The 26,282-nt window shown below is 36.5% G+C and overlaps 1 protein-coding gene across 4 annotated transcripts in view; it reads right to left on the reverse strand.

The window, feature by feature from the left end:
• The window catches only part of Buffy (BCL2 family apoptosis regulator buffy), a 158,287-nt gene that overhangs the window by 57,636 nt on the left and 74,369 nt on the right, over positions 1-26,282 (reverse strand). For all 4 annotated transcript variants that reach the window (XM_069836710.1, XM_069836727.1, XM_069836719.1 and 1 more), the window contains exon 2: positions 5,263-5,395. Coding sequence is in view for 1 of the 4 variants with exons in the window: in XM_069836702.1 (XP_069692803.1) it covers positions 5,263-5,273 (11 nt within the window). In the remaining 3 variants the exon portion in view is untranslated. The remainder of the gene's footprint in view (positions 1-5,262; positions 5,396-26,282) is intronic.

Consider the following 26,282-nt stretch of genomic DNA (forward strand, 5'->3'; position numbering starts at 1 on the left):
CCTACCATACCCGGTACCAGAAACGGTTAGTTAAAGTAAAGCGTTATACTATCAAATTTCAACATTCTATGCCAGTTATCAATTTGTGGACCGTGATTATCTATCTAGTTTTAATTAAAGAAATTATGGTATTGTATCAGAGTAGATTTGTATAGACCTATGTGGTACACAGTGTTACAATCCGAGCCAAAAGAAACTCAACAGACCACAGTTTGAGAAACATTCAATAATATCACTTTTTCCGACATTATAAAAGCCACTTCTACTTTCACCTATCCATATTTCATATTATTTTATTTAGGCACACAGAATAATTCAGATGATTTCAAGAACATACGTACGTACGTACATACATACATACAGTCCACATCTGTGGTATAACGATTAGCGCTTCTGGCCGCGAAACCAGATGGCCCAGGTTCGATTCCCGGTTGGGGCAAGTTACCGGGTTCAGATTTTTTCCGGGGTTTTCCCTTAACCCAATATGAGCAAATGCTGGGTAACTATCGGTGCTGAACCCCGGACTCATTTCACCGGTATTATCACCTTCATCTCATTCAGACGCTAAATAACCTAAGATGTTGATAAAGCGTCGTAAAATAGCCTACTAAAAAAACATACATACATACATACAAAAAGTCCACATCTGTGGAGTAACGATTAGCGCTTCTGGCCGCGAAACCAGGTGACCCGAGTTAGATTCCCGGTTGGGGCAAGTTACTTGGATCAGATTTTTTCCAGGGTTTTCCCTCAACCCAATATGAGCAAATGCTGGGTAACTATCGGTGTTGGATTCCGGACTCATTTCACTGATATTATCATCCTCATCTCATTCAGACGCTAAATAACCTAAGATGTTGATAAAGCGTCGTCAAAATAACCTACTAAAAAACTTACATACAAAAAAATATGGTTTATTTAACGACGCTCGCAACTCCAGAGGTTATATCAGCGTCGCGGTGTGCCGGAATTTTGTCCCGCAGGAGTTCTTTTACATGCCAGTAAATCGACTGACATGAGCCTGTCGCATTTAAACAAACTTACAGCAAATACCATCGACCTCGGCCGGGATCGAACCCGCAACCTTGACACAGAAGGCCAGCGCTATTCGCTACGCTACCCAGACCGACCACATACATACATACATACAATATAATACATACATTCATTACATACATACATACATACATACATACATACATACATACATACATACATACATACATACATACATACATACATACATACTAGACGAGGTTATGTATTTTCCATTTCGTGATACAGAGAGCCCATGTGCGATGAAGAAAGCAAAGGCGCAGTTTCCTTGCACTGATAGCAGAAGAATTGGAAGAAATCTTGCATAGAAAGCTTGGATTCGTTGGATGAATGGACCCGCTGCAGACCTGTGTCACGGCGACGGCCTTGTCTGCATGACACGATTCGACCTACTTTGTTCGACTGCCTACATCATCGGAATCTCAATACTGTGTGTAGCCAGAGCTCGATAATCCCGTCCTTCAAATGTAAGAACGGACAACAAAGGACGCCACACAAATCTTATGCCAGTTTCTAAAACAAACAACTTAAGAATAAAATTCGTACTGATTCAATAGCATAATTTCATTACGATATCTATTTTCCAGAAAATTATGAAATGTATATTTTTATATTTTTCGAAATCTACTAAAGTATATGAAAACACTTCAGACTTAGCTGAAGTTCAAGTAGAAATTGGGACAATTATGCCTGGCATACTTTCTTGTTCTACGATCTATATTCATGCTGTTCCACTACCAGAAACTACTACTACAACTACTACTACTAACGTTGAAATTGTTACAACTAATAATGTTATTATTTTGTGCTCTGAAACCATGAGAGGTGAAATGTAATTAGATGTAGCGTGAAATGCACCAACTAAGGACTGTTGTAAGATGACCACAATTCCACGCTAAAGTTTATCAGCCAATCACTAAGCATATTGATGGTCAGTTGACCAAAAGAATGATAGTTTTATGCTTCTCAAAACTAATAAGTGATACATTTTTTTTCAATGAGTTCAATTCTTTTATTCCAATAAGAGGGGAGTTTTAAGAGAAAATGCTAGCAATCAAACGTTTACGTCAAACACGCACGATCACCATGGAATTGCCATTAATTATAATAATAAAATTGTACTATTGATGGCTATTAAAGGAAGTTCGCAATAAAATGTATAATGTATAACTTTAAAATACCAATAAATAACTAATTTAAAATAAAGGGTTAAACATTATCATATAATAAATTCAAAATCATTTTCAAAATGAAAACATAATAAGTTAAGCATTTTGTAACAAAGCTTTCTATTAATACATTAATCTCAAATGTAAGGAGGTCAAGGTATTTTTTCTCAAATATTTTTCAACGAAATTTCGTATTTCAAAATGCTAAGGTATGTGTGTATATATGTATGTATATACGAGGCGCATCCAGAAAGTAAGTTTCCCGATTTTTTCCCCTTGAAAGTAAACGTAATTAGCCGTGTCAATTGCGCATGCATAACAGATCTATGACGTATCAATCATATGCCAGCCGGACAGATCCCGCCTGGTGCCAGTAGCGTGGCAGCAATGGTCCGAAATGGAAGCTCTCATTCCTTCTCCCGCCGCCTGCGAGGTTCGGTCGGTGATAAAGTTCTTTAATGCACAAAGCATTGCGCCAATTGAAATTCATCGGCAGCTCTGTCAGGTCTATGGGCCGAACGTCATGAGTAAGCAGATGGTTCGTCGCTGGTTTTCCGAAGGTCGTCAAAGTGTCCATGATGAAGAGCGCAGTGGGCGACCGTCCCTCATCAATGATGATCGTGTTGAGCTGGTGCGGCAGTGCATCATGGAGAACCGTCGCTTCACGATTACGGAGCTGAGCAGCCATTTTCCGCAGATATCGCGATCCTTGTTGCATGAGATTGTCACTAAGGACCTGCTGTTCAAAAAAGTGTGTGCCAGGTGGGTGCCGAAAACCTGACACCCGAACACAAAATGCAACGTTTAGGAGCAGCACTGACATTTCTGCAACGGTATCACGATGACGGCCGGCGACGAGTTCCTCGACAGGATCGTCACGGGCGATGAGACTTGGATTTCGCACTTCACCCCGGAAACCAAGCAGCAGTCAATGCATTGGCGGCATAGTGGATCTCCGGTCAGGACGAAATTCAAACAGACGCTGTCGGTACGGAAAGTGATGTTCACGGTGTTCTGGGACAGGAAGGCCATTCTGCTATTGACTTCCTTCCAAGAGGTGAAACAGTGAACGCTGACCGTTACTGTGAAACACTGCGAAAATTGCGACGTGCCATTCAAAACAAGAGGCGTGGAATGCTTACTGCAGGTGTTGTGCTCCTCCATGACAAGTCCACATACGGCTCGACGCACAGCAGCTGTTTTGACAGAATTTGGCTGGGAGTTGTTTGATCAACCACCCTACAGTCCTGATCTTGCTCCCAGCGGTTTTCACGTTTTCTTGCACCTCAAGAAATTCCTGTCCTCCGGTGAGCGTTTTGGCAACGACAAAGAGCTGAAGACGTCTGTCACACGCTGGTTCCATTCACAGGCGGCAGAGTTCTACGACAGAGGGATACAAAAGTTGATCCCACGATACGACAAGTGTCTCAATTCTGATGGTGGCTATGTTAAAAAAATAGCTGAAACATTGCTGTTGTACCTGTTGCCAATAAATGTTTTCCTGAAAGAGTGTGTCCTTTCTTTAAAAAAAAATAGAGAAACTTACTTTCTGGATGCGCCTCTTAATTATGTATGTACAACCTCTGCTTTCACAGAGAAATAATGGAATTCGCTCATTTAGTGAAATTAACTTTTTTTTGCGTGGGAATTATCTAGCAACTAGTCGAATAATTCGTAATAATAGTTATCTGTAATAATTTAATTTCGCTTTAAACTCACGTTTCTTGCCATGAGATAATTATTTAGAGACCGAAAATGGAAACAATTATCACGGCAAAAGAACATTCGTTACGCTGAACGGAATTATCAGAAAACTTGCGGTGTTGGCAATCGAAGATCTATCGTTTCATAGGTTTAGTCTGTGCAAAAGTTTTTGTGGAAATGTGTTGCAATAATTTGTCAGACCATTCTCGCTACCTTTCCACTATTCTAGCGCTATGTTCTATACTACTTTCACGGCTAACAGAGCTGAAGCACGTACAATACTAGGCATTGCTAAGCCTACTACACTTTTATATTTCTACATTTTAACATTTGTTTCTGTTAAAGATGCATGGCCACTCCAATTACTTGATACAAGAACAAATGAATAATCAAACTCACAGATCGTCATTTTGTTTCGTCAGTGTTCTTGCGACAATTCTGATTTTAACGTCGGGTTAGACGATTGAGTTACTAATTCAAAATTTTTCATACAAAATCTATCAAGCAATCTATACTAATAATAAATCTGTAGCCGAAATTTTTCTGGTAATTTTCGATTTTCCAAAAATAATTGGTCCTAACATATGTAGTTAACCACCCTGAAACCGAAAATAGATTTTTTGAAAATTTTGTTTGTATGTCTGTCTGTCTGTTTGTTACCTTTTCACGCGATAATGGCTGAACCGATTTATATGAAAATTGGAATATAAATTAAGTTCGTTGTAACTTAGAATTTAGGCTATATGGCATTCAAAATATTTTATTTAAAAGGGGGGGTTATAAGGTTGCTTGAATCAAATAAATCGAAATATCTCCCTTATTATTAATTCTCATGAAAAATATTACATAACAAAAGTTTCTTTAAAAATAATTTCCGATAAGTTTTATTCTATGCAAAATGTTGATAGGACTGATATTTAATGAGATAAATGAGTTACAAAATTACAATAACAAGGCCATGTAAGGCGGTGTAATGAAATAAAAAACAAATGACTTCGTCTATAAGGGGCCTTGGACAACAACAATCGAAAGCTATGAAATATAGCCTGTACATTCGTTTCCTGTATTTCCTAAAATAATTTTTATGACCAAATGAGTGGTATCTGGATCAAAATGATCGCATTTTAATTTTTTAAATACAATTTAAATTACGTAACATAATAAAGGATTTATCCTTCTATCAAACACGAATGTTCCCTGGATCAAACGTCCTATTTTAATTATGTAATTACTTTATATTTATTTCTAACGGGTGCAGCGGAGCGCACGGGTACGGCTAGTAATATAATACGCCGATAGAAGCTCGTTTACAGCAACGGATCATGACACTTACCTCTCGTTCATCCTTCAAAGGTAGTCGAGCCAGCTTCGGCGCGCCTCCTCGGTTTGTGAACCGCCGCGAGGGCGGGAATCCCTCAGGACGCGGATTGTGCTGATTACATCTACAGTTTCGTAGCCTACACAGTCTGAAACAATGGAAACAAATCACAAGCGTTAAATGCACTTAAAGCACGTCAACGAACGTGAAGAGTGAAAATCTTGTAGGAGTTTCAGGGCCATTTGCATGCCCTACAACCACATTCAGTCGGTATTGACACAGTTAACCACAATGTTGGAAGACAACTACGTGCAACGATATAATCGTGTATAGTGAGGATCACGTAAGAACAGTTCCTAAGTGGCTAATTCGGCCGTTTCCTCAGTGTTGCCAACTAATACCAGTATCACCAAAGAGAGTAAAATCACAATGCCATATACTACAACAACAACAACAACAACAACAATAATAATAATAATAATAATAATAATAATAATAATAATCTATACTAATAATACATCTGTAGGCAAAAGTTTTCTGGTAATTTTCGATTTTCCAAAAATAATTGGTGTTAACATGTATAATTAACCATCCTGAAACCGAAAATCGCTTTTTTGAAATTTTTGTTTGTATGTCTGTCTGTCTATCTGTCTGGATGTTTGTTACCTTTTCACGCGATAATAGCTGAACCGATTTATATGAAAATTTGAATATAAATTAAGTTCGTTGTAACTTAGATTTTAGGCTATATGGCATTCAAAATATTTTATTTAAAAGGGGGGTTATAAGGGGACTTGAATTAAATAAATCGAAATATCTCCCTTATTATTAATTTTCATGAAAAATGTTACATAACAAAAGTTTCTTCAAACATAATGTCCGATAAGTTTTATTCTATACAAAATTTTGATAGGACTGATATTTAATGAGATAAATGAGTTTTAAAATTACAATAACAACGCCATCTAAGGCGCTGTACTGAAATAAAAACAAATGACTTCGTCTATAAGGGACCTTGGACAACAACAATCGATAGTTATTAAACATAGCCTACAGAGAATGTTTTTGTGTTTTTATGAAGTAATATCGGAAGCTAATTAATTATTTAATTATTATTTCACCATTGGAAAGTGTAGTTTCTCTATATGGACACAATTCTACAATGTTATTACAGTAACTTCTGAAACATATAGCAAGTAATATAAATTATACACATTAAAACTAAATGATGTCAATCTTCATTATACTATGGTTGCATGTAGTAACAATTAAGAAACATGTTAAAGGAATTGTCATTGCACCAAATGATTGCTCTCTGGACCAAAATGACCGCATTTTAATTATTTAAATACAATTTAAATTAAGTAACATATTAAACGATTTATCCTTCTATCAAACAAGAATGTTCCTGGATCAAACGTCCTATTTTAATTATGTAGGGGAGAGTCGGGTAGTATCGGACATCGGGTAATATCGGACAGTGCGTTTCTTTCATCTACCACCATATGGTAGTACCTGAATGACATGGTTACGTTTCTCTATGCGACATCACAGAAACGTAACCATTCAATCAGGTACTATCATCGTGTGGTAGTATTACCCGATGTCCGATACTACCCGACTCTCCCCTAATTACTTTATATTTATTTCTAACAGGTGCAGCGGAGCGCACGGTTACGGCTAGTAATAATAATAATAATAATAATAATAATAATAATAATAATATACAGGGCTTTTATTTCAAAACTTCCCAGTCTACTAACTCCAGGCACACCCACTTTGAAATATTTCAAATGGCACCCCTATATTTTTATACTTCAATATGAAAGAGTATTCAATTGTTTATACACCTCATTAATTTTTTTGCGTCTTTTGTTTTCTATCGTCACCTGGCAACCTGTATTTTGTTGTTATCAATTGATTGGAGGATGAAAACACAGCTTATTTCGTGTAATTTCCTAAATTTAATCAATGAGGATGATTTATGTTCTCTCTTGAAGGGTATACACCATTTTAAAATAATTACACAACTATTACATGAAATGCTCAATAAGTTTTTGTAGCTTTATTCTCTTTAGCTCTAATCAACAATAACTATCGGGGCTCACATTGGAACCCTTACCGATTCTAGTTCAGTCATCTATCCTATATACCTCGAAATTTGTTCTCTGCGCTACTGAGACAAGCGCTGTTAAAGGTTTATAAAATGCAGGATAAATACTTCTTACATATTTACAAATATGTTTGCTGTGTTTGAATTTAAGCTAAAGAGCATCAAATATTTTAAACCTCGCGTATTTTACGAGCAATTAGAGGAGCCTTAACCGCCAACCTCATCACTAGGCTTCGAGACTTTGGACCCGATACAATAAGTTTACTGTGCATGTACTATAGGTTGTTGACTCGCTGCAGGTAGGTAGAGATATGTTGAGGTAACAACGTTACTATTTAGAGTAGAGTACGGTAGTATGGGGAAACACACATATGTACATTCTGAAAGTAAATATACATTACACAATGACAATGTCAAAAGAATGTGAAAAGCATTTATTCTCCTGTCTTTTATAAGCATTTGTGTTTAATTATACACAGTGTTAATGGTGGAAATAAACATGTAGCAATTTCAATTTTTTTTTTCATTTATCCTATTGGTCGTCTTTAGGAAGTACAGTTACAGTACCGAATTGCAATGTGCTACAAGGTACATTCTCAGTGTCTCAAATGTAAATCTTTTTCGGTTATTAGCCAAACACAGTTTGTACTGTGAAAAGCTGCGCTCTACGTCGCATGACGTGATAGGAGCAAAACGAAAAAGCCTAACATCATTGCAGTCTCTAAGAGACAGTACTTCATTCTCGGGTGAGTCTATGCCCACTAATTTGCTGTTTATGTTACATAATGCTCCATATCCGTTATTTTTACATAAAATTGATTTCCACTTCTGTTTTACACTTCAGTAACCGGTGTACTTGGTGTCTCATTAATTCTCTGCGTCATTTTCTCAATTAATTTGAGGGCTTCCGGCATCTCTTGCTCTGACTTTTCTAGCCGTGTAATAGTTTCAGACACAGTTTGAAAATGGGTTTGTATGAAAACTAAATTATTCGTCAGAACCTTCAAATCCAGAGAGTTTTTCTTTGCGTATTTGTTGGCATTCATTCTACAGTACCCCCCACCCACTGTACGCTTTACCACTATACTCAGTACGCCGTTATGCGGATTTCCCACTGAACTGCTCTGTTGGGTCCGAAGTCTCGAAGCCTGCTCATCACGCTACTAAAGGGTCGTTCAAAAGGCGCGCCGGTTTTGAATCGCTTGGTATTCTTTTTTTGTCGGTTGTCGACATTGTTTTACTTCATTTCGATATCCATAAACATTCCGATTGTTGCTTCAGTCTGGATTTCTCGCATTTCGTCACTGTGTGTCAAGCCATGGAGCAGCTTACTACTGCACAACGTGTGGTTCGTGACTGTTAGGCCAATGAAATCGGTTCTTCGCCGTTCCCAAGAATTAGGCAAAGGATGTTCTTCAGTACGGCGAATTCTCCGATATAATCTCCATTAACACCATGGTGCCACCGGTCACTCTGCCCGCGAAACAATTGAACTGCTCCATGAGCGGTTCCCGGGTCGTCTCATCTCGCGTAATGGTGACTACCAATGGCCACCAAGGTCATGTGATTTAACGTCATGCGATTTTTTTCTATGGGGTAATCTTAAATCATTGGTGTATGTCAATAAACCCCGAAACATCCGCGAGTTAAAAGAGGAAATTCGACGACTTTTCGGCGAAATCCAAGTGGAAATTTGTCAGGCAGTCATAGCGAATTACACGGACAGAGTTCTTGCATGCCAGCGCAGTAGAGGGGCTCATATGCCCGACATCATTTTCCATATCTGAAATGGGAAGGTGTGTTGAACATGTTCTTGTCCTAGTTTAAAGTATTTTGAAAAAATAAAGTTCATAATTTTATGTATCAAAACCTGCACGCTTTATGAACGACCCTTTATAACATGGGTTATGACATCATTGAACAATGGTCTGTAGACTATAGCAGTTTGCTGGCCGATCAATAAATAAATTAAAAAAAAAAGATCTCGTGTAACAATTGCGCAGAACGATATTCAAATGTTTCTAGAGGGAGTTGTGTTTGTCGCAGGGAAATAATATTTTGTCACAAGGAACACGTGTTATTAAAGATTCAAAATATATTAGAAAGGGATAAATGACGTATAATGTACGTTAAGTTGTTACTCCAAGGAACGCTTCAATTATTAAAGAAAACATAATTCGCTGTTTACGACCGGCTAGAGGAAGGAACAAGGGAAGGTACAAAAAAGAAAAAGTAAGAGTGGAAGGTTGAAAGAGATAAAATGAGCGACAAAACGTAATATAATTTATGGATCCGAGTTCAGACTAACCTAGTTCGCGCACGTAGTAGGCCATTAAACCGCAATGTCAAGTATTGAGTTTCCACGGTTCCCGAGATCAATCTTCGACTTACGTAATATTTAAGACAGAAGATTGCAATATAAAGCGAGTACGTGCAACGTGATTATATTATAACATTGCAACAGAAACGTTTTTTCCGTTCAACTATTCAATTATGATTTCAAGAATACACTGAAAAATTGAGCTAAATAAATACGCAAAAGAAATATTTACGAATATCTACTCTTTCCATCCTTGATACCTTCACAAAGAGAGAGAGAGAGAGAGGGCGAGAGAACGTTGGAAAATCTTTACAGCTTTAACTCAAAATTATAAGAAATATAACTTCTGAGTGTTGCCGCTATACTTAATATGACAAACTAAAACCTGAATCTTGTTCTTCTAATAGGCTTCCGGATATTTTGGCTTAGGCCGACATAAAGTTTTCAAATTCCCTACCTTTGTAAATTTTATCCATTAAAGAGGGTAGTAAATTAATTCCAAAATTAAAAAATTCGATTCAATCCTTCATTCATCCATTCTTTCACTCAACCAATCATTCATTCATTCATTCATTCATGCATTCATTCATTCATCAACTCAATCATTCATTCATACGATTCAACAAATTATTCATTCGATTCAATCAGAAATAAATAAATAAATTAATTAATTCAATAATTAATTAAACCATTTAGTCCTTCTTCATTGTATCCATCCATCCATCCATCCATCCATCCATCCATCCATCCATCCAATCAATAATTAATTCATTTAGTCATTCATTAAATCATTCATTCACCATTCAATTAATCAATCATTCACTCGATTCATTCATTAATTCAATCATTCAACCAATAATTGAATAATTTATTCACTCATTCAATCATTCAGTCATTCATTCATCCACCCATTCATTCATTCATCCACCCATTCATTCAATCATTCATTTAGTCATTCATTCAATCAATCATCCATTCGATTCTGTCATTCATTCATTCATTCATTCAAGCAATAATTAATTGAATCAATTATTCATTCATTCAAGCAATGATTAATTGAATCAATTATTCATTCATTCGTTCGTTCAAGCAATAATTAATTAAATCAATTATTCATTCATTCATTCAAGCAATAGTTAACTGAATCAATTATTCATTCAATAAATCATTCAATCATTCAATCGTTCATTCAATCAATTATTCATTCGATTCTATCATCCACTCGATTCATTCATCCAAACAATCGTCGAATCATTTATTCAATAATTCATTCAATTAATTCAATCAATCATTCGCTCAATAATTCATTGAATCGTTCGCTCAATAATACATTAATTCATTCGCTCAATAATTTATTAATTCTTTCGCTCAGTAATTCAATCATTTGTTCAATAATTAATTAATTCATTCATTCAGTCATTTATTCAGTCAATCAATTAATCATAGTCAGTTATTCACTGAATCATTCAGTCATTTATTTATTTATTCATTCATTCATTAAATAATTTATTCGACCAATAATTAATTTATTTATTCAAGGAATCTTTCAATCAATTATTCAGTCAATAATTCATTCATTCACTCATTCAATAATTCATTCATTTAATTCAATCAATCATTCATTCGCTTAATAATTCATTCATTCAGTAATTGAATTATTCATTCATTCATCCAATTATTCATTTAGTCGGTCAGTTATTTATTCAGTCATTCAACTATTTATTCAGTCATTCAATTATTCATTAATTCAATAAATCATTAAATAATTCAATCAACCATTAATTAATTAATTCGTTCAATGAATCATTCACTCATTCGATCTTTCATTCAGTCATCCACTTTTCTTTGCAACTAACTAACTCTCCATCGGACGCGCCTGTGTATAAATTGCGCCAATTTGAAAGGAAGTTACCTTCGTAATTGTCAATAACGGCATTCTAGGTATTCCTGCAGTGCTATCAGCTGACGTGATGAGCAGAGTTGTTACGTTTTCTCCAAGCAAATTGTAGTAAATACCAGAAAGTTTAAAAATTGACACACTGTTGCATACAGATATGTGGGTAAATTTAGCTTTCCTATTATTGTGTTCTATTTTCAATATAGACCCACTCTAATTAAAATTAATATTAAGAAGTGGGCTATGTATTTGCATTTGAGACATGTAGGCCCTGTCATTCAGTTGGTGCAATGACTGAGCTTTTAGTTCAGCATAAGGAATGTCTTTAAGTTGTCTCTAGCCAATGGCATTGTTCCCAACTGTCAACGTTCAAATATTGTATGTTGCCGCTTTTCATACTAATTTTCAGTTTTATTCATTTTTATTTAAATTTAATTATTACACGTTATAATGCCTTCCAATATTCCTTGTATATGAAATGTGGCAGCTACGCTACTTCTAGAGCACGTGCCAGCAACTTGGAAATAATGCGGCAATTTCTTTCCCTTTAAACTATCGCCCATCAGAACGACCCACTAATGCTTGACATTTATTTTGCATTGGTGCAGGGGTGGCAATGACGGCTTGCAGCCAAGTCTCCCACAATGTAGTGGCTTCCTGAGGAAATCAAGTTAATTGCAGCGTCCCGTCGTAGATTTGTGGTGCGTAAAAGAACTTGAAGGAGAGGATTCGAGAAAAAAGTCACCGGGAAGTTTGTTTCCGCATTATCAAATTCTCTGCTTTATCGAAGAATATCCGGACTAAGATTGTAAATAATTTTGCGGAATGCCTGTTGGAATCGCAGAGACCTTTCCAACAAGGAGGAAAAAAATACAGAGTGAACCATAAGGAATGCCATTAATTTCTGGGAATTATTCTTTGAGAAAAGAGGGGGAAAAAAAAAGGAACTGGCTTGGTCACTGGGTGAGAAGAAACTGTCTATTGAAGAGTGCATTGAAAGAAATGGTGAACGGGAGAAGATTCGGGGGCAGGAGAAGATATCAAATAATGAATGAATGAATGTTAGCCATGATGTCCCATGTTGGGCACAGGCCTCCTGTGATGGGGTTTGAACCCCCTCGACAGGGATGGCTCAAGTGTACTCGCTTGGTGAGCCAATCCAGGCGAGCTTGTCGTGAATACTACTTTTGTGACATGGTTAATAACCCTGTTCAACTTTAACTAGTCTCAGCACTCTGTTCTTTGTTAATTTTTTTTTCTTGCATTACACACATTATACTGACACCGGCACTTTGACAAACACTGATTGCTATTTACGCTATTTACCTGACACTTTCTCAACACTGACTTTACTATTTACAATATCTTAACACTGATTACGTTATCTATTTACAATGAGCTTCCCTAGTTCTTTCCACAAAACTCTGTTCTTTGCTGTCCTCGACCATTGTTTCCCCACCTCTTTGGTAAACATGTCAGACCATCTGAGCCGTGGTCTTCCCTGTCCTCTCTTTCCGACGTAGGGGTCCCACATCGTGCCTGCATGGGTCCATCTTGCCTGATGTAGTCTCGCCACATGTCCCCCCAGGTCCACTTCGTTGCCGTGGCTCGTTCTGCTGCGTCAGTAGTGTTCGTCAGTCTTTGCAATGTTTCGTTTATCATTCTGTCTCGTAGCGTGGTGCCCAGTATTTTTCTTTGCATCTTCCTTTGGCCTTTACATCTTCCTCTTATCAAATAATAAACGACATTAAGATATATGGGTCATTTGCGGAGACTAAGAGGAAGACAGAAAACAGAAAAGACTGAAGAATGCTGGATTTGCCGAACTCTATGAAAGAATTAATTCTTAGGTTTAAAATAATTTTGCTCACCTTTGTTTCCTTTTGCAGATACAAACTGTTTTATATGAAACATTTTATAACTTGTTTTGCGGAAGCCATTGATTTAGTTCCCAATACGCTCTATCAATTTTTAGTAGGTTATTTTAAGACGCTTTATCAACATCTAAGGTTATTTAGCGTTTGAATGAGATAATGCCGGTGAAATGAGTCCGGGGTCCAGCACCAATAGTTACCCAGCATTTGATCATATTGGGTTGAGGGAAAACCCCGGAAAAAACCTCAACCAGGTAACTTGCCCCAACCGGGAATCGAACCCGGGAAAACCTGGTTTCGTGGCAAGATGCGCTAACCGTTACTCCACGGTCTGGACTCAATCAATTTAAGAGAGCAGTGTATTATGATACTAAATGATTGAAATAATTTTATTTTTGTCCTTCAAATGTCCAGAAATTTGATCCTAACAAAGGAAAGGAATTTTAACACAGGTATCGGCGCGCTCTGTGCCAGCCAGAAGGAAGGAAGAACTGAGATTTACCTTTCCCCTCTGTCCGCTGAAGCAGAAAGAGTGGAGTACAGTAACATATTTTATGCTTCTGTTTAAATACCTGGCAGTACTACTTAAAATGAGTGATTTGTATTGTATGGAAGGGAATAATCATTTTAAATCGACGTATTTGTGTTTAATAAATCAATTAATACAATCCTGCAAAGAAAAGAGATACCTATATTTGAGAAACATTAATAGAAAAAATTAATGTGAAGTCACAGTTTATCCACTTGCTATAGAAATAAAAAATTCTTGGCATCAAATTTGGCATCCTCAACCGGAGAAATACAAAAATAATCGTATATGGATACTTAACAATACTTATTCATTGCTGCTATCAGTAAACAGTTTGTATACCGGGTTCAAATCCAGTCCAAGACATGGACTTTGAAGGGCGATGAAATTTTAGCAGCCACCGGCGTAGCTCAGGTGGAAGAGCGTTTGTCTGCTGATCCGGAGTTGCGCTCGGGCGTGGGTTCGATTCCCGCTTGGTCTGATTACCTGGTTGGGTTTTTCCGAGCTTTTCCGTAAATGTAAACATCAGGTAATCTATGGCGAATCTTCCACCTCATTTCACCAAATACCATCTCTCTAGCACCAGTTCCATCGCTAAATAATCCAGTAATTGATGCAGTCTCGTTAAATAACCAAGTTAAAAAATCCCCAACATGGCTTGATCTGGAAAGAATTTAAATTTGTTTCAAACTTTACCTTCCAAACCAATTATTATCACTATATAACAGCTACTGAAAACTGAACTTAATCCAATATAATAATTTTTAGCAGTAGGTCTACTAATAAAATCATTAATGTTTAATCAATAAAATGGTTACTATAGAAGTGAAAAAATTAACAAGAGGAAAACACCATTTTTTGTTTTTGTTTTCTTTTCAAACGTAGACTACGTTCTTCCCCCAATGTGAATGAAAGGAGACATACGGAGTTTTCGGATGTCCAAAAATGTGCAAAATATGAAACTCTTACTGCACGGAACTTATGACAGCTACGTTAACGAATTACTCAGTCGGATAACGGATAGATGTTGCTTCTTATCAATACGTAAACCAGTTGCACCAGATGCGTGAGGGGCGAGTACAGACGCCGCGAAAATGGCCGCTTTTAGCTACCTCAACTGCGGAGCCACTGAATGAGTCAGGGTCAATTACATCAGTATAACTTGAGATACGGAAACGAGTAGTACCTCGTTGTATAGCTTAAAGACAATGCTATTAATGGATAAAAATACGATTTATCTGCGAGTTAAATTACGAGACCCAGTCTGTGAGAGTAGTAGTGAAAATTTCAATATGTCCAAGAAATCTCAAGGAAAACACCAGGGCTAGCCGAGAGTACAATGATTCTAAAAGGACCATATATTTCGGAAACGGAACGAAAATGAGAACACAGGGCCTAGTTCAGAACGAGAATAGAAATTCGCTCGTCTGCAATATAAACAGGGTTATTGTGAATATAGGTGGCTTTGACATGAAGTGATATTCAGATGTTCCCGTGATTCAGATTTTTGTAGGCATTGTTTCGTATTAATTGTTAGCAATAGAGAAATTAAGCGGAGAAAACAATTTATTTATTTATTTCAGTAGCACGATGTAGCTCCACGTTTAAAACTTGCAGCATAGCACAGCCATAACCCGGAATATTTTCTGCCTCAAGTTTTTTAATGTTCAAAACGCTTTAATGAATAACCCCACAGTCTACTGCGTCTGCATCCTCTCCAATCGGTAATCTTGATTCTTTCTCGGTAAGCAAACATACCTCCTTTCAGTTCTAATGAAATTTATAGTCAGTAAACAAATGCGCAGATTGCAAAGCTTATCGTTCGTTTCGTCATAAAATAAAATCGTTAAGGTCGCGCGTGGCCTTAACGAGCCATTCCGTGTTATGAACTAACGAGAACGTAGCATTCAGACATCTTGACGAATATCTAAGTTTCTGGTTTGATTTCACCAGCATTCTCAAGCAAAAGCTTACGTCAAATGGATGGAAAACTTTGGACCCTTAATTTTTAACTGATTATTTAATGACGCTATATCAAATGTCCACTTGGTGGTGGTAGCGAGATGGTATTATAGTCAGGTGAGCTCGAGGATTTCCCATGTGGAAAACCTGATATTTCTATTGGGAAAATTCTCGGAAAAAAACCAACGTAATTAGCCCAAGCAGATTCGAGCTCACACCGCATCACATTCATGAAACACATTTCGACCCGCTACCCCTGGACCACGTCGGTAGCTTCGACCAATAGGCTATTAGCAATTGATCTAATGAGAACGGGTACGTCTAGAAAATTGTGCAGAAATCCGAGGTCTAATCATAATTAATCACATTGTTTAGAGTAAAGCAAAAAAGAAGAGAAGAAAGTGACAAACTCAGTTGCATAACAATCGAAATAAATATGCCGGGATACATTATTTTAATTCCCTCGGCTTCGAAGCTGGGTACCTGGTTCTAATGAAGTGCACTGGTAGCAATGTAAAACATGGGGGCATGAGATAGTTACTCTGCCTGCCATAAGAGAATTCACTTCAATTAATCCCTAAGGTATTAAAAAAAATTAATTCCCATAAGAAAAGAAATAAGCGGACAATAAAGAAAGTTTCTTCTCATATCATCAAGTGACTTCGAATGTTTAATTAACTTGCGCCCAATTGTATAAAACTCCCTGACTAAAGATCAATTTTGATCGAAGATCGGAAAGTGAACCGAGTTCAGACACTTCTTCTATTGTACAAAACTTTTCTGCGATCAAATTACCTTGGTTCAAATGCAATCTAAGTTCACGTGAAAAGGACTTGGCAACATCGCATAAACAGGTGAAATATGTGATGCGCGAGCCATGTTGTACAGGTTTGTTCAGTGTAGCCAATTTAGCGACTTTAACTCTTTTTCGACGACAATTTCTTTTAACTTTTATATTGCTTAAATAGGGATTTAGGGACCTTTTTAGCACCTCATAGTGGGAAAATTTAATCTTTCTTTGTTGATAATAAGAAATCTAGTGACTTTCCAACTACTTTTTGGCGACTTTCCGCACGCTCTGTTGGAGACACTGGTTTGTGTTGTGCGTTGTAAATAATGGCGGACAATAAGAAGAAGGTTGACTGTTGTCCAAATTGTTATCATGTTATGGTGTTTGATACTGCTAAACATAATAAAGCTTTGTAAAACGACAATTTTCGTTTAGTAATACAGCTAATTGAAAATTTATGAATGTACCTATCATATCCATTAATAATTAATGGTTGTTATAAACATAATATAATTATAGGTTATGTTATTTGATACTGCTGAACACGATAAAGCCTTATAAAATATACGAATGTTTGTATATTAAGGCAAGAAATTGAAAATATATATATATATATATATATATATATATATATATATATATATAATGGTTATTCTTTTTGCACAATCTGCCACTTGTATACTTCAAACAGGAAGGAGATAACTGAACTTGGATCATATAACTTAATCGGAGAAATTTCTACAGTCAAAGTTGACTTTAGTTTAAGGGGAGAGGATGGTATTTTTTGGTGAAAAATGAATAAATTAAAAAAAATCTTTAAAATACCCTATGATATGTGTGGAATGCATAGCATATCATTTTGTGGGTATTTGTGCCCTTATCGGATGTTGAGACATTTTTAAACTTCCTGCGCTATGGATTTTTAAATCACACGCCCGCTTTTATCGGTTTCCAGTAACTTCATTTTTTTTTTTTTTGCTACATTGCCAGACAAAAATGGATATAATTTCTGAACTATTAAAGATACACGCATGAAATTTAGAACACACATTCTTTAGACTATTAGGAAACTTTTGTCTGTAATAGAATTTTGTTAATTGATTTCATTTTAAAAATACGTCCGTTTGTTTGCAAGAAAGGAAATCAGAAAATTGTTATTAAATTTTAATTGTTTATTTTACAAACGTAGGGACTAATATCAAAATTCTGTTACAGACAGTTTGTATAACATGCTTTTGCGAATACATTGCAAAAAAACTGTTTGAATCTATCTTTAAAAACGGTTTAGATATATCGGTTTTAGTACAATCCTGCACTGGGTATATTTTTTTGAAATTTGGGCCCCCGAATAATTTTTTCAAAATATTTTTATTTGGTTGAGTTGCCACAGCTATGAGCTCTCTACATACAAAAAATTAATATTTTACACCAAGTAGGAAAAAAGTTTTAAAAAATACCATCCTCTCCCCTTAAGACAAATTAATCTCAGATTAGACTTTATACAACACAAAATTCCAAGTTCAGCTAGAACGAGGATCAATTTAACCTCTGATCTAAGATTGAATGGTTTATACAATCGGCCCTTAGTGGACCATAAAACAGGATACAATATTCAGGCCATGAACTGGTGTACAAGATTGGTTGTGAAGATATGGATTTTAACAACCGGTGAGTCGTTTACAAAGTGACATATTGTCCGGAAATGTGAAGCAGTCGTTGAGGGGATAAAAGAAAACAGCAAGGTAATTGTAATGAAATCTTTCTTTCCGACAGCTGGCCTGGCTGGCACTCGTGAATCCGACGCTTACAGCTGGGCTATCCTGCCTCAGCCCCTGACAGAGCCCCAAACCGTTATTACACCAGCTTCGGAAACTTGTGTCATCCCCAAGACTCGATCCCAGTCTATTTTTACTATTGCGGTTCATAGATGAAATTCGAAGGTGGAGAGTGTTGGTGAAATGATAGAGGGAAATGTAAGTACCCCGAGAAAAACCTTCTGCAACGTTTGCTTTATCCATCACAAATTGCATCACGATCTGAGCGGGGATCAAACCCGGGCCGCCTAGGTGGAAGTCCAGCGCGGTAGCACTTTGACCACACTCACAGCTAATGCTCGAAGTTGCATTATACATCAATAGACCACGGAACTTTATGCGCTAAAAAACCTGAAAATATGCATGAAACTGTGCTGTAAAACTGTTAAAATATACGCTAAAAATTGAAATATGTGGAGTAAAAAATACACTTTAAACGTTTATTTGTTTTAATAATATGATATAAATTAAAATAATTTAAAGTAATAAATGTCATCAAGTCATCGTCATTTTTATTAGATCTAATTGTCTTCAGAAACCGATTTCTTCAATTAATCTTTTCTGGTACTTGTCTTTCGGCAAGTCGGTAGTTAAACTTATAAGCAGAACGATCGTGCACTGATTCTTCGCTTGGTTGTGCAGTAGAACTCGTTGAAATGAAAATTTACACACCACGTGTCTTCATTTTCGCAGGTGTATACTAGCCAACTATCTATCTCAACTTAATTATAATTCTTTACATACTGCATATAGACTGAATTGAATTATATTAGCTCATAAATTAAGTTATTACTTTTTCTTATAGGTTCTATCTCAATTTAAATAAGAATATTGATGGAGAATCTTTGAAGTGTATTGTAAATGTTCATAACTTATATATGTACCTAACTATTGTATTGATTAAGTCTGGTTGAGTGGAAGAGAAGGCCTTATGACCTTAACTCTGCCAGCGAAAATAAAACATTATATTCTATTCCATATTCAGTTTTGTTTCTATGAGCGCACCAGCAGCATGTCGTCGCAACGATTTCGTCGTGATCTCAGCAATACGTGACTTTATTGTCGCAGGTGTCTAAATACAGGGACATCACTTTATTTTTACCAACATTTTTAACATTAACCTGGCTATATTCGGAAACACTGCTGCCCCCTTCCATTACAGGAGTTTGATGTTACTAGTGCAATATGTAAACAAATCATTTTACTAGGTACAGGAGGAGAGAAAAGTAGTGTATCCATTTATGTTGCAGGGAAATACGACATTACGATTTTCAGTTTGGTCATCACTTTTACGGAATTTATCAAACTACAGTAGAGTAGTAACAAATTTTTTTCAAAAATGTAATGTCTACTTTATTTAGCATATTAATTATTGATGTTAACATACAATATAGAGAGTGCATTTAAATTGAGGAGGTCATGAGTAAAGGGCTGTAAGTGCACTTAAGTTACTTTTGAGGAAATGGGGTTTAAATATTTAAGCTTTCGTAAAATCGGTGAAATTTTTATTTAAATTTTAATGTGTGATGCGATTAAAATATCCTTTTGCCACTAAAATTTTAGATACTTTTGCTTACACTGGATGCACTTAACTCATGTTATTACAAATGTCACTAGCATTCCTTTGCTTCTAGCCACCTCAATTCAAAAAGAGCTAATCTGAATTTTTAAACAAATTGCTGAAAATGGTTGCCGTTCATTACAATGCAGGCTTCAATTCAGTACGCATATTATTAAAAACATTTTGAAGCATATTCTCTGAAATTGAATTGATCGTTTCTTCAATATAATTTTTTAGTACGATATTATTAATATGGGTTCTTTCTTCTATAGAAAACGCAACCATATTTATGAAACACACTATACACTGCAGTGTTTACTTCACTGCTTGAAGACTTCGAATGCAACAGCGGCCGTAAGTTTGTGTGTCTGACGGGAGCAAGGAAGGGGTGTGAGTGAAGTACATTCAGAAATGCAGGTACAATAAAAATGCAAGTAAAAATAAAATGATGTCCCTGTACATTCATTTTTGGTTCTACGAAATCTGAGTAAAAAAAGTCTGAATGACATCCAGGCGACGTGTATTTTTTCCCTAGCTATTGAAACACTACACTTACACAGCTAGTATGTACTCACAGAGCTAGCCTCATGTTAAAGCGAAAAACGACCCGACTTATACACTAGGGAGAAAACGTATCCATGTCGTCGCAGCAATTTCATGTCCTCAACAGTAATTAAATAATAGTTTTATGTCTATCATAATTTTTATTCAAATTATTTTTTTATCAGAGAGAAATTTTGAAATTAGGTCATAAATCGAGGTAACAAACAAGGAACGATGTTAACATATTCATTTAAATATACAGTCAGAAAGTATCCGAACTTCGGGTGGCAACGCCATGCTCTGTAGGCAACTTCTCTGCCTCTTCCTGTGTCGTAGTGGCCTACTCGCCAGGCGTATAGACTCAGTGCACCGACCGATCAAAGGGGAAAGTAATGCTTGAAGTTTGGTGTTCTTCGATATCCAGGGTCTCGTACATTTCGAATTTATTCCTGAGGGTCAGTAAGGAGACTATGTTATAAATTTTCGACGTCTTCGAGATGCAATTCGACGAAAAAGATCCAATTTGTAGCAAGAAAAATCATGCTAATACCCCAGCACATCGGTCGCTCTTGGTGAGCGATTTCCTCGCACAACACAAAATACCTGTCCTTCCACAGCCACCATATTCTCCAGATCTTGCTCCAGAATATTTCTACCTATTTCCGAAGGTCAAATCCCTAGTCAAGGAACAGCGGTTTGCGTCAGCCGAAGAGGTAAAAATTCATGCGACACACGCTCTGCGGAAGGTGACCAAAGATGGACTGCAGGAATGTTTCAAGAAGTGATATGGCCGCTGGCAGAAGTGTGTCACTGCCCAGGGGGTGTACTTTGAAGGTGGTGTTGTGTAAATGGTTACATGTCATCTGCAACAAAGTTTTATGCACATGTTCGGTTACTTTTTGACTCTACTAATGCATATACTGCGTGTCCAGTTCAAAGTGTGTCATGGCTCGCTGTATGTCGTCATGTGGCTAGCGGATGAGCCTAGAGAATTCAATCTTCCTACACTTCCGCAGAGGCGTATTACTTATGTGTCAGAGAAGTTGCCTAGCAAGTATGGCATTCATTTTGAAAAGTACCTACCGATACGTACGGTAACGCCGGTAGTGGCAGGAATGTGAACTGTTTGGGAACACGTACTGAGGTGAGTTTTTTCTTACTGCCGGGATATGGGGAGAGGGTTAAGACGATTACTTACTATTTGTTGACATTAACTACGACGGTCAACATGGACACGGAGCATTTGATTTGTACTTATTGTTGAATGTTGCCGTACGCAACCGATAACAAATACCCTGCGTACGACTTGGCCACGCAAAACACAGTTCGAAAGAGGTTATGCTAACACACAGACTTTACAGACCGCCATCTGTTGCTACGACGTTCAAGTTATACCGTACACGTTCTCAACTTCAGATTCAACCCCTTGATTAATAGGCAACTTCTCTGACATAAAAGCTGAAACTCGCTTCAAATTGCTGACTCACAAGTGGCGTCATGACACACTTTGAAATGAACACCCAGTATATACACATATATTTATTTATTTATTTAAAATGGAAACCCCTTGAAATATGCATTTATGTAAAATAAAGTTGGCTTCATTCGAACATAAAAATCATGATTGGCAAAAATCCAATTCTACTTTTTCAGTATGCCAAATCAAAAACATGCAATTGATCTAGCTATTCGGTTTACATGTTCAAGGTCACCGGCGTAGCTCAGGCAGTAGCGTATTTGCTGCTGATCCGGAGCTGCGGGCGCAGGTTTGATTCCTGCTTAGGCTGATTATCTGGTTATTTTTTCCTAGGTTTTTCAACCGTAAGGCGAATGTCAGGTAATCTTTGGCGAATCCTCGACCTCATCTCGCCAAATACCTTCTCGCTATCATCAATTCCATCGACGCTAAATAACCTAGTAGTTGATATAGCGTCGTTAAATAACCAAATAAAGTATATACATGTTCAATCCAATTCGTTTTATATGTTGCCATTTTTTTTCAAAATGGAGTTATCAGTTATCACTATCACCATTGCTATCCTCTGTTTTTCTTTTTTTTTTTTCTTGTATTAGCTCCATGAGAGCTCTATAATGTTCTTTTGACCCTGTTGACCCTCTATAGGGCTTTAATTTAATTTGTATTATTTTCATCAGCGTCTATATTACTTTTTTGTATTTAGCCTATATGTGTTATCTGGTAAGATGGAAGAGAAGGCCTTATGACCTTAATCCTGTCAGATTAAATAAATTAAATTAAAATTTCAGTTCTTGCAACATTTCGTGGTTCTGTTTGAAGTCTAGCAAATTGTAATGGTGCTATTCTTTGCTTAAATTTCACCTCGGCAGATTTCAGTATGAAATTATCTTAAGAAGTCTGTTTCTTAGTACTTTAAGTGTTCGGTATACAATTCAATGCAGCTACAGCAACACGTTTCGTTTTACAGACCAAACACGAGCGGTGGCGGCGACACAAATTCCGAACAGGGAGAGCCAATATCAAATTTCCAAGGACACGGAATGAGACAGAATTCAGACGGCAATATCGATTGCATACTGGAGAAAAGTTTCAGGGCGAGGAATTGAATATCGAACGGCAACCTTCACATGGAGAGTTGTATTTCGGTTTCAGGATCAAATTCCTGAACATTCAACGGACAAAATTAAAATTATTTCAATATTTTATTATCATAATACACTGCTGTCTTAAACTGATTGAGCGTATTGGAAATTAAATCAATGGCGTTCCCAAAGCACACTACGAAACGTTTCAAATAAAACCATTTTTATCTCGAAAAGAAAGCAAAAACGAGCAAAATAAAATTGTACTCAACTTTTTTGTTTGAAATATCTCAAAGAATAATCCCCTGAAATTAATGCCATTACTCAGGGTTCGCTCTGTAGAGCGCGGATAATTAATTATGCTTATACTCCCATTTTTCTCTAATAAAAAAATCTGATCAATAGTCGAACTATTACGCCTAAAACCGCTCTGATGATCCCCAATAATTTCATCTACGTATGGAGTTAATCTTGTCAAAAGAATATTGGACGATTAACTCCATATGTAGATGAAATTATTGGGGATCATCAGTGCGGTTCCAAATGAAATTCTCAACACAACACAATTTCAGAACACACGCACCCTTTGACTCCACATTACACTACACAAACACACTCCCACAGCAAACACAAACAAATGGCGCCAAGACCAGCACCAACCAGTTCTGAAGATGGCCCATAACAGACTGATACATGTTAACTACGTACGGTAAAATTTAATACGAGAAAGACATATAATAATAATAATAATAATAATAATAATAATAATAATAATAATAATAATAATAATAATAATAATGACTTTATTTAACCTGGCAGAGTTAAGGCCGTAAGGCCTTCTCTTACACTCAACCAGAATTAAAACTTGCTTACACAGTTGAACATAAAACTGGATCGGAATTAAGTAATTACACACTGATACAATTTAGGTACATAATGAGATCAAAAGAGGTAGTTACATAAAATTTTACCTCATAAAATGAAAATAAACATAGTGAAATACATATTAATGTTGTTAGAATCAAATACGAATCACATAAAAACAGAAGCCGATAATTCAATAAAAAATGTACACAGTAAAAATAAAAATAAACACATTAGTATACATATTAGTATTAGATTACAATTAAATAGGATTTACATAATTAAACCAGAAACCGACAATTGAATAAAATGTACACAAAAAAATAGATTAATAATAAAAAACAACAACACAGTGGGATACATATTGGCGTTAAGTGATAAATAAACACGATTTAGATAATAAAAATAAGAAAAAAAAATAAATACAATGGGACACATTCCATTAAATATTTGCAACGCGTTAGGTCTGGCAACTCATCATAAGATATTTTTCTAATTTACATTTAAAGGAAATTAAAGTTCGGCAGCCCTTGAATTCAGACGGCAGAGGATTCCAGTGACGAGAAGTAGCAACAGTGAAAGATGAAGAATATTCCGTATGATACAGTGTTGAAAGTTGTGTAATAAAGATGTATAATGCAGATTCATTAGATAAGCCTCCAGAATTTTTTAAATTTTGTATAATGTTTTTTTCTTTTTTTTTAGTTTTAGTTGGTTATTTAACGACGCTGTATCAACTACTAGGTTATTTAGCGTCGATGAGATTGGTGATAGCCAGATGATATTTGGCGAGGTGAGGCCGAGGATTCGCCATAGAGTACCTTGCATTCACATTACGGTTGGGGAAAACCTCGGGAAAAACCCAACCAGGTAATCAGCCCAAGCGGGGATCGAACCCGCGCTCGAAGCAACTTCAGACCGGCAGGCAAGCGCCTTAACCGACTGAGCCATGCCAGTGGCTTGTTTTTTTCTTCTTAAAAAAATTAAGAAACTGAAAAAAATATATATATATATATTGAAATGCTATTCACCATAAAACCCAGAGCTATTTTTATTCACTACATATCTGTGAACTTAAATACAGTACCAAGTTTGAACTAAATCTGCTTCGCAAGGAGCATTTTATAGAAATGGAAACGCTGAAAATTCAGAGTGTGAGAAAACAGAAGTGAAAGATATAAATACATTACTCATATTAAAATCATCGTGGTTCACCAGTGAACCTATGGGAACATCTAACAAAGTTGCACGGCACATTCAAACAGAAGACAATGAAAATGCAAATAAATCCGAATTGCTCAGTACAGTGCAAAAGTGAGCGTGTCGCAGCTAAAATTTAAAACACCACGTAACTTTTAAAATTGGGGTATGAACTTTAAAAATGGCGGTACCATAAAGGTGGTGCTACTTTTTTAATAGAGGGAGGTATGTAGTATTTTATGATGCAAAAAAAAAAACAAAATTGTGATTTTTGAGAGATTTTCTTCAAAATTCGCTCATGTCGGGTCATCTGTATTTGTGTGTTTCTTACGCCACTTTTCTTGGGCACAGATTTGTTAATTGTTATTAAAGTCTGTGTGTATCTTGTCTCACTGTGAAAAGAGAGAGAAAGGAGATATGTCTTACTTCGTCTGTATTGTTATGGCGATGGGGGAGTGGAGCGTTGCCGTCCATCCATCCAGTGGCGGAAGGGACTAATTGATACATTCTGTAGCGCAAAATAAAATAACAAAATATCTCTCTTCGTACTGTGTAGTTCCGTCACTGAGCTTGTCTTTCAAGAAACTGAGTTCCAGCAGCCTGTACAATAACAAGGTTTTGAAAGGAATCCTGAAAATTTACAACCCTCCTATAATCTCCACCCTCATTTGAAGGGACTTGGTTTTATTGCTACTGAGACAAGATAAAGTGGCTTTGAACTAAGTATTGTTTATACTTTGTTACCACAAGACAAGCAAATGGTTTTCCATCTTTTGCTCCTGGTTTTTCTCAACACGTACAGCGTATTCCGAATCTCATCGGTCCGGTGGCATCAATGACGTCACGTTGCAGCGAAATAAGGAACAAAACTGCTGGAAGGATCGATGGCTGTCATGGCGACTGTAAAAGTTGTTGTCTGTGCTACGCTAGCAAAATTTTGCGAAATATTCGTACTGCCATCTCGTTCAAAGAAAAGATAGCATAAACAATTTATTTCTTGAACCGGTAG

Source organism: Periplaneta americana, chromosome 1 (genome assembly GCF_040183065.1).
Source record: "Periplaneta americana isolate PAMFEO1 chromosome 1, P.americana_PAMFEO1_priV1, whole genome shotgun sequence".
In the NCBI taxonomy this organism is placed as follows: Eukaryota; Metazoa; Arthropoda; class Insecta; order Blattodea; family Blattidae; genus Periplaneta; species Periplaneta americana.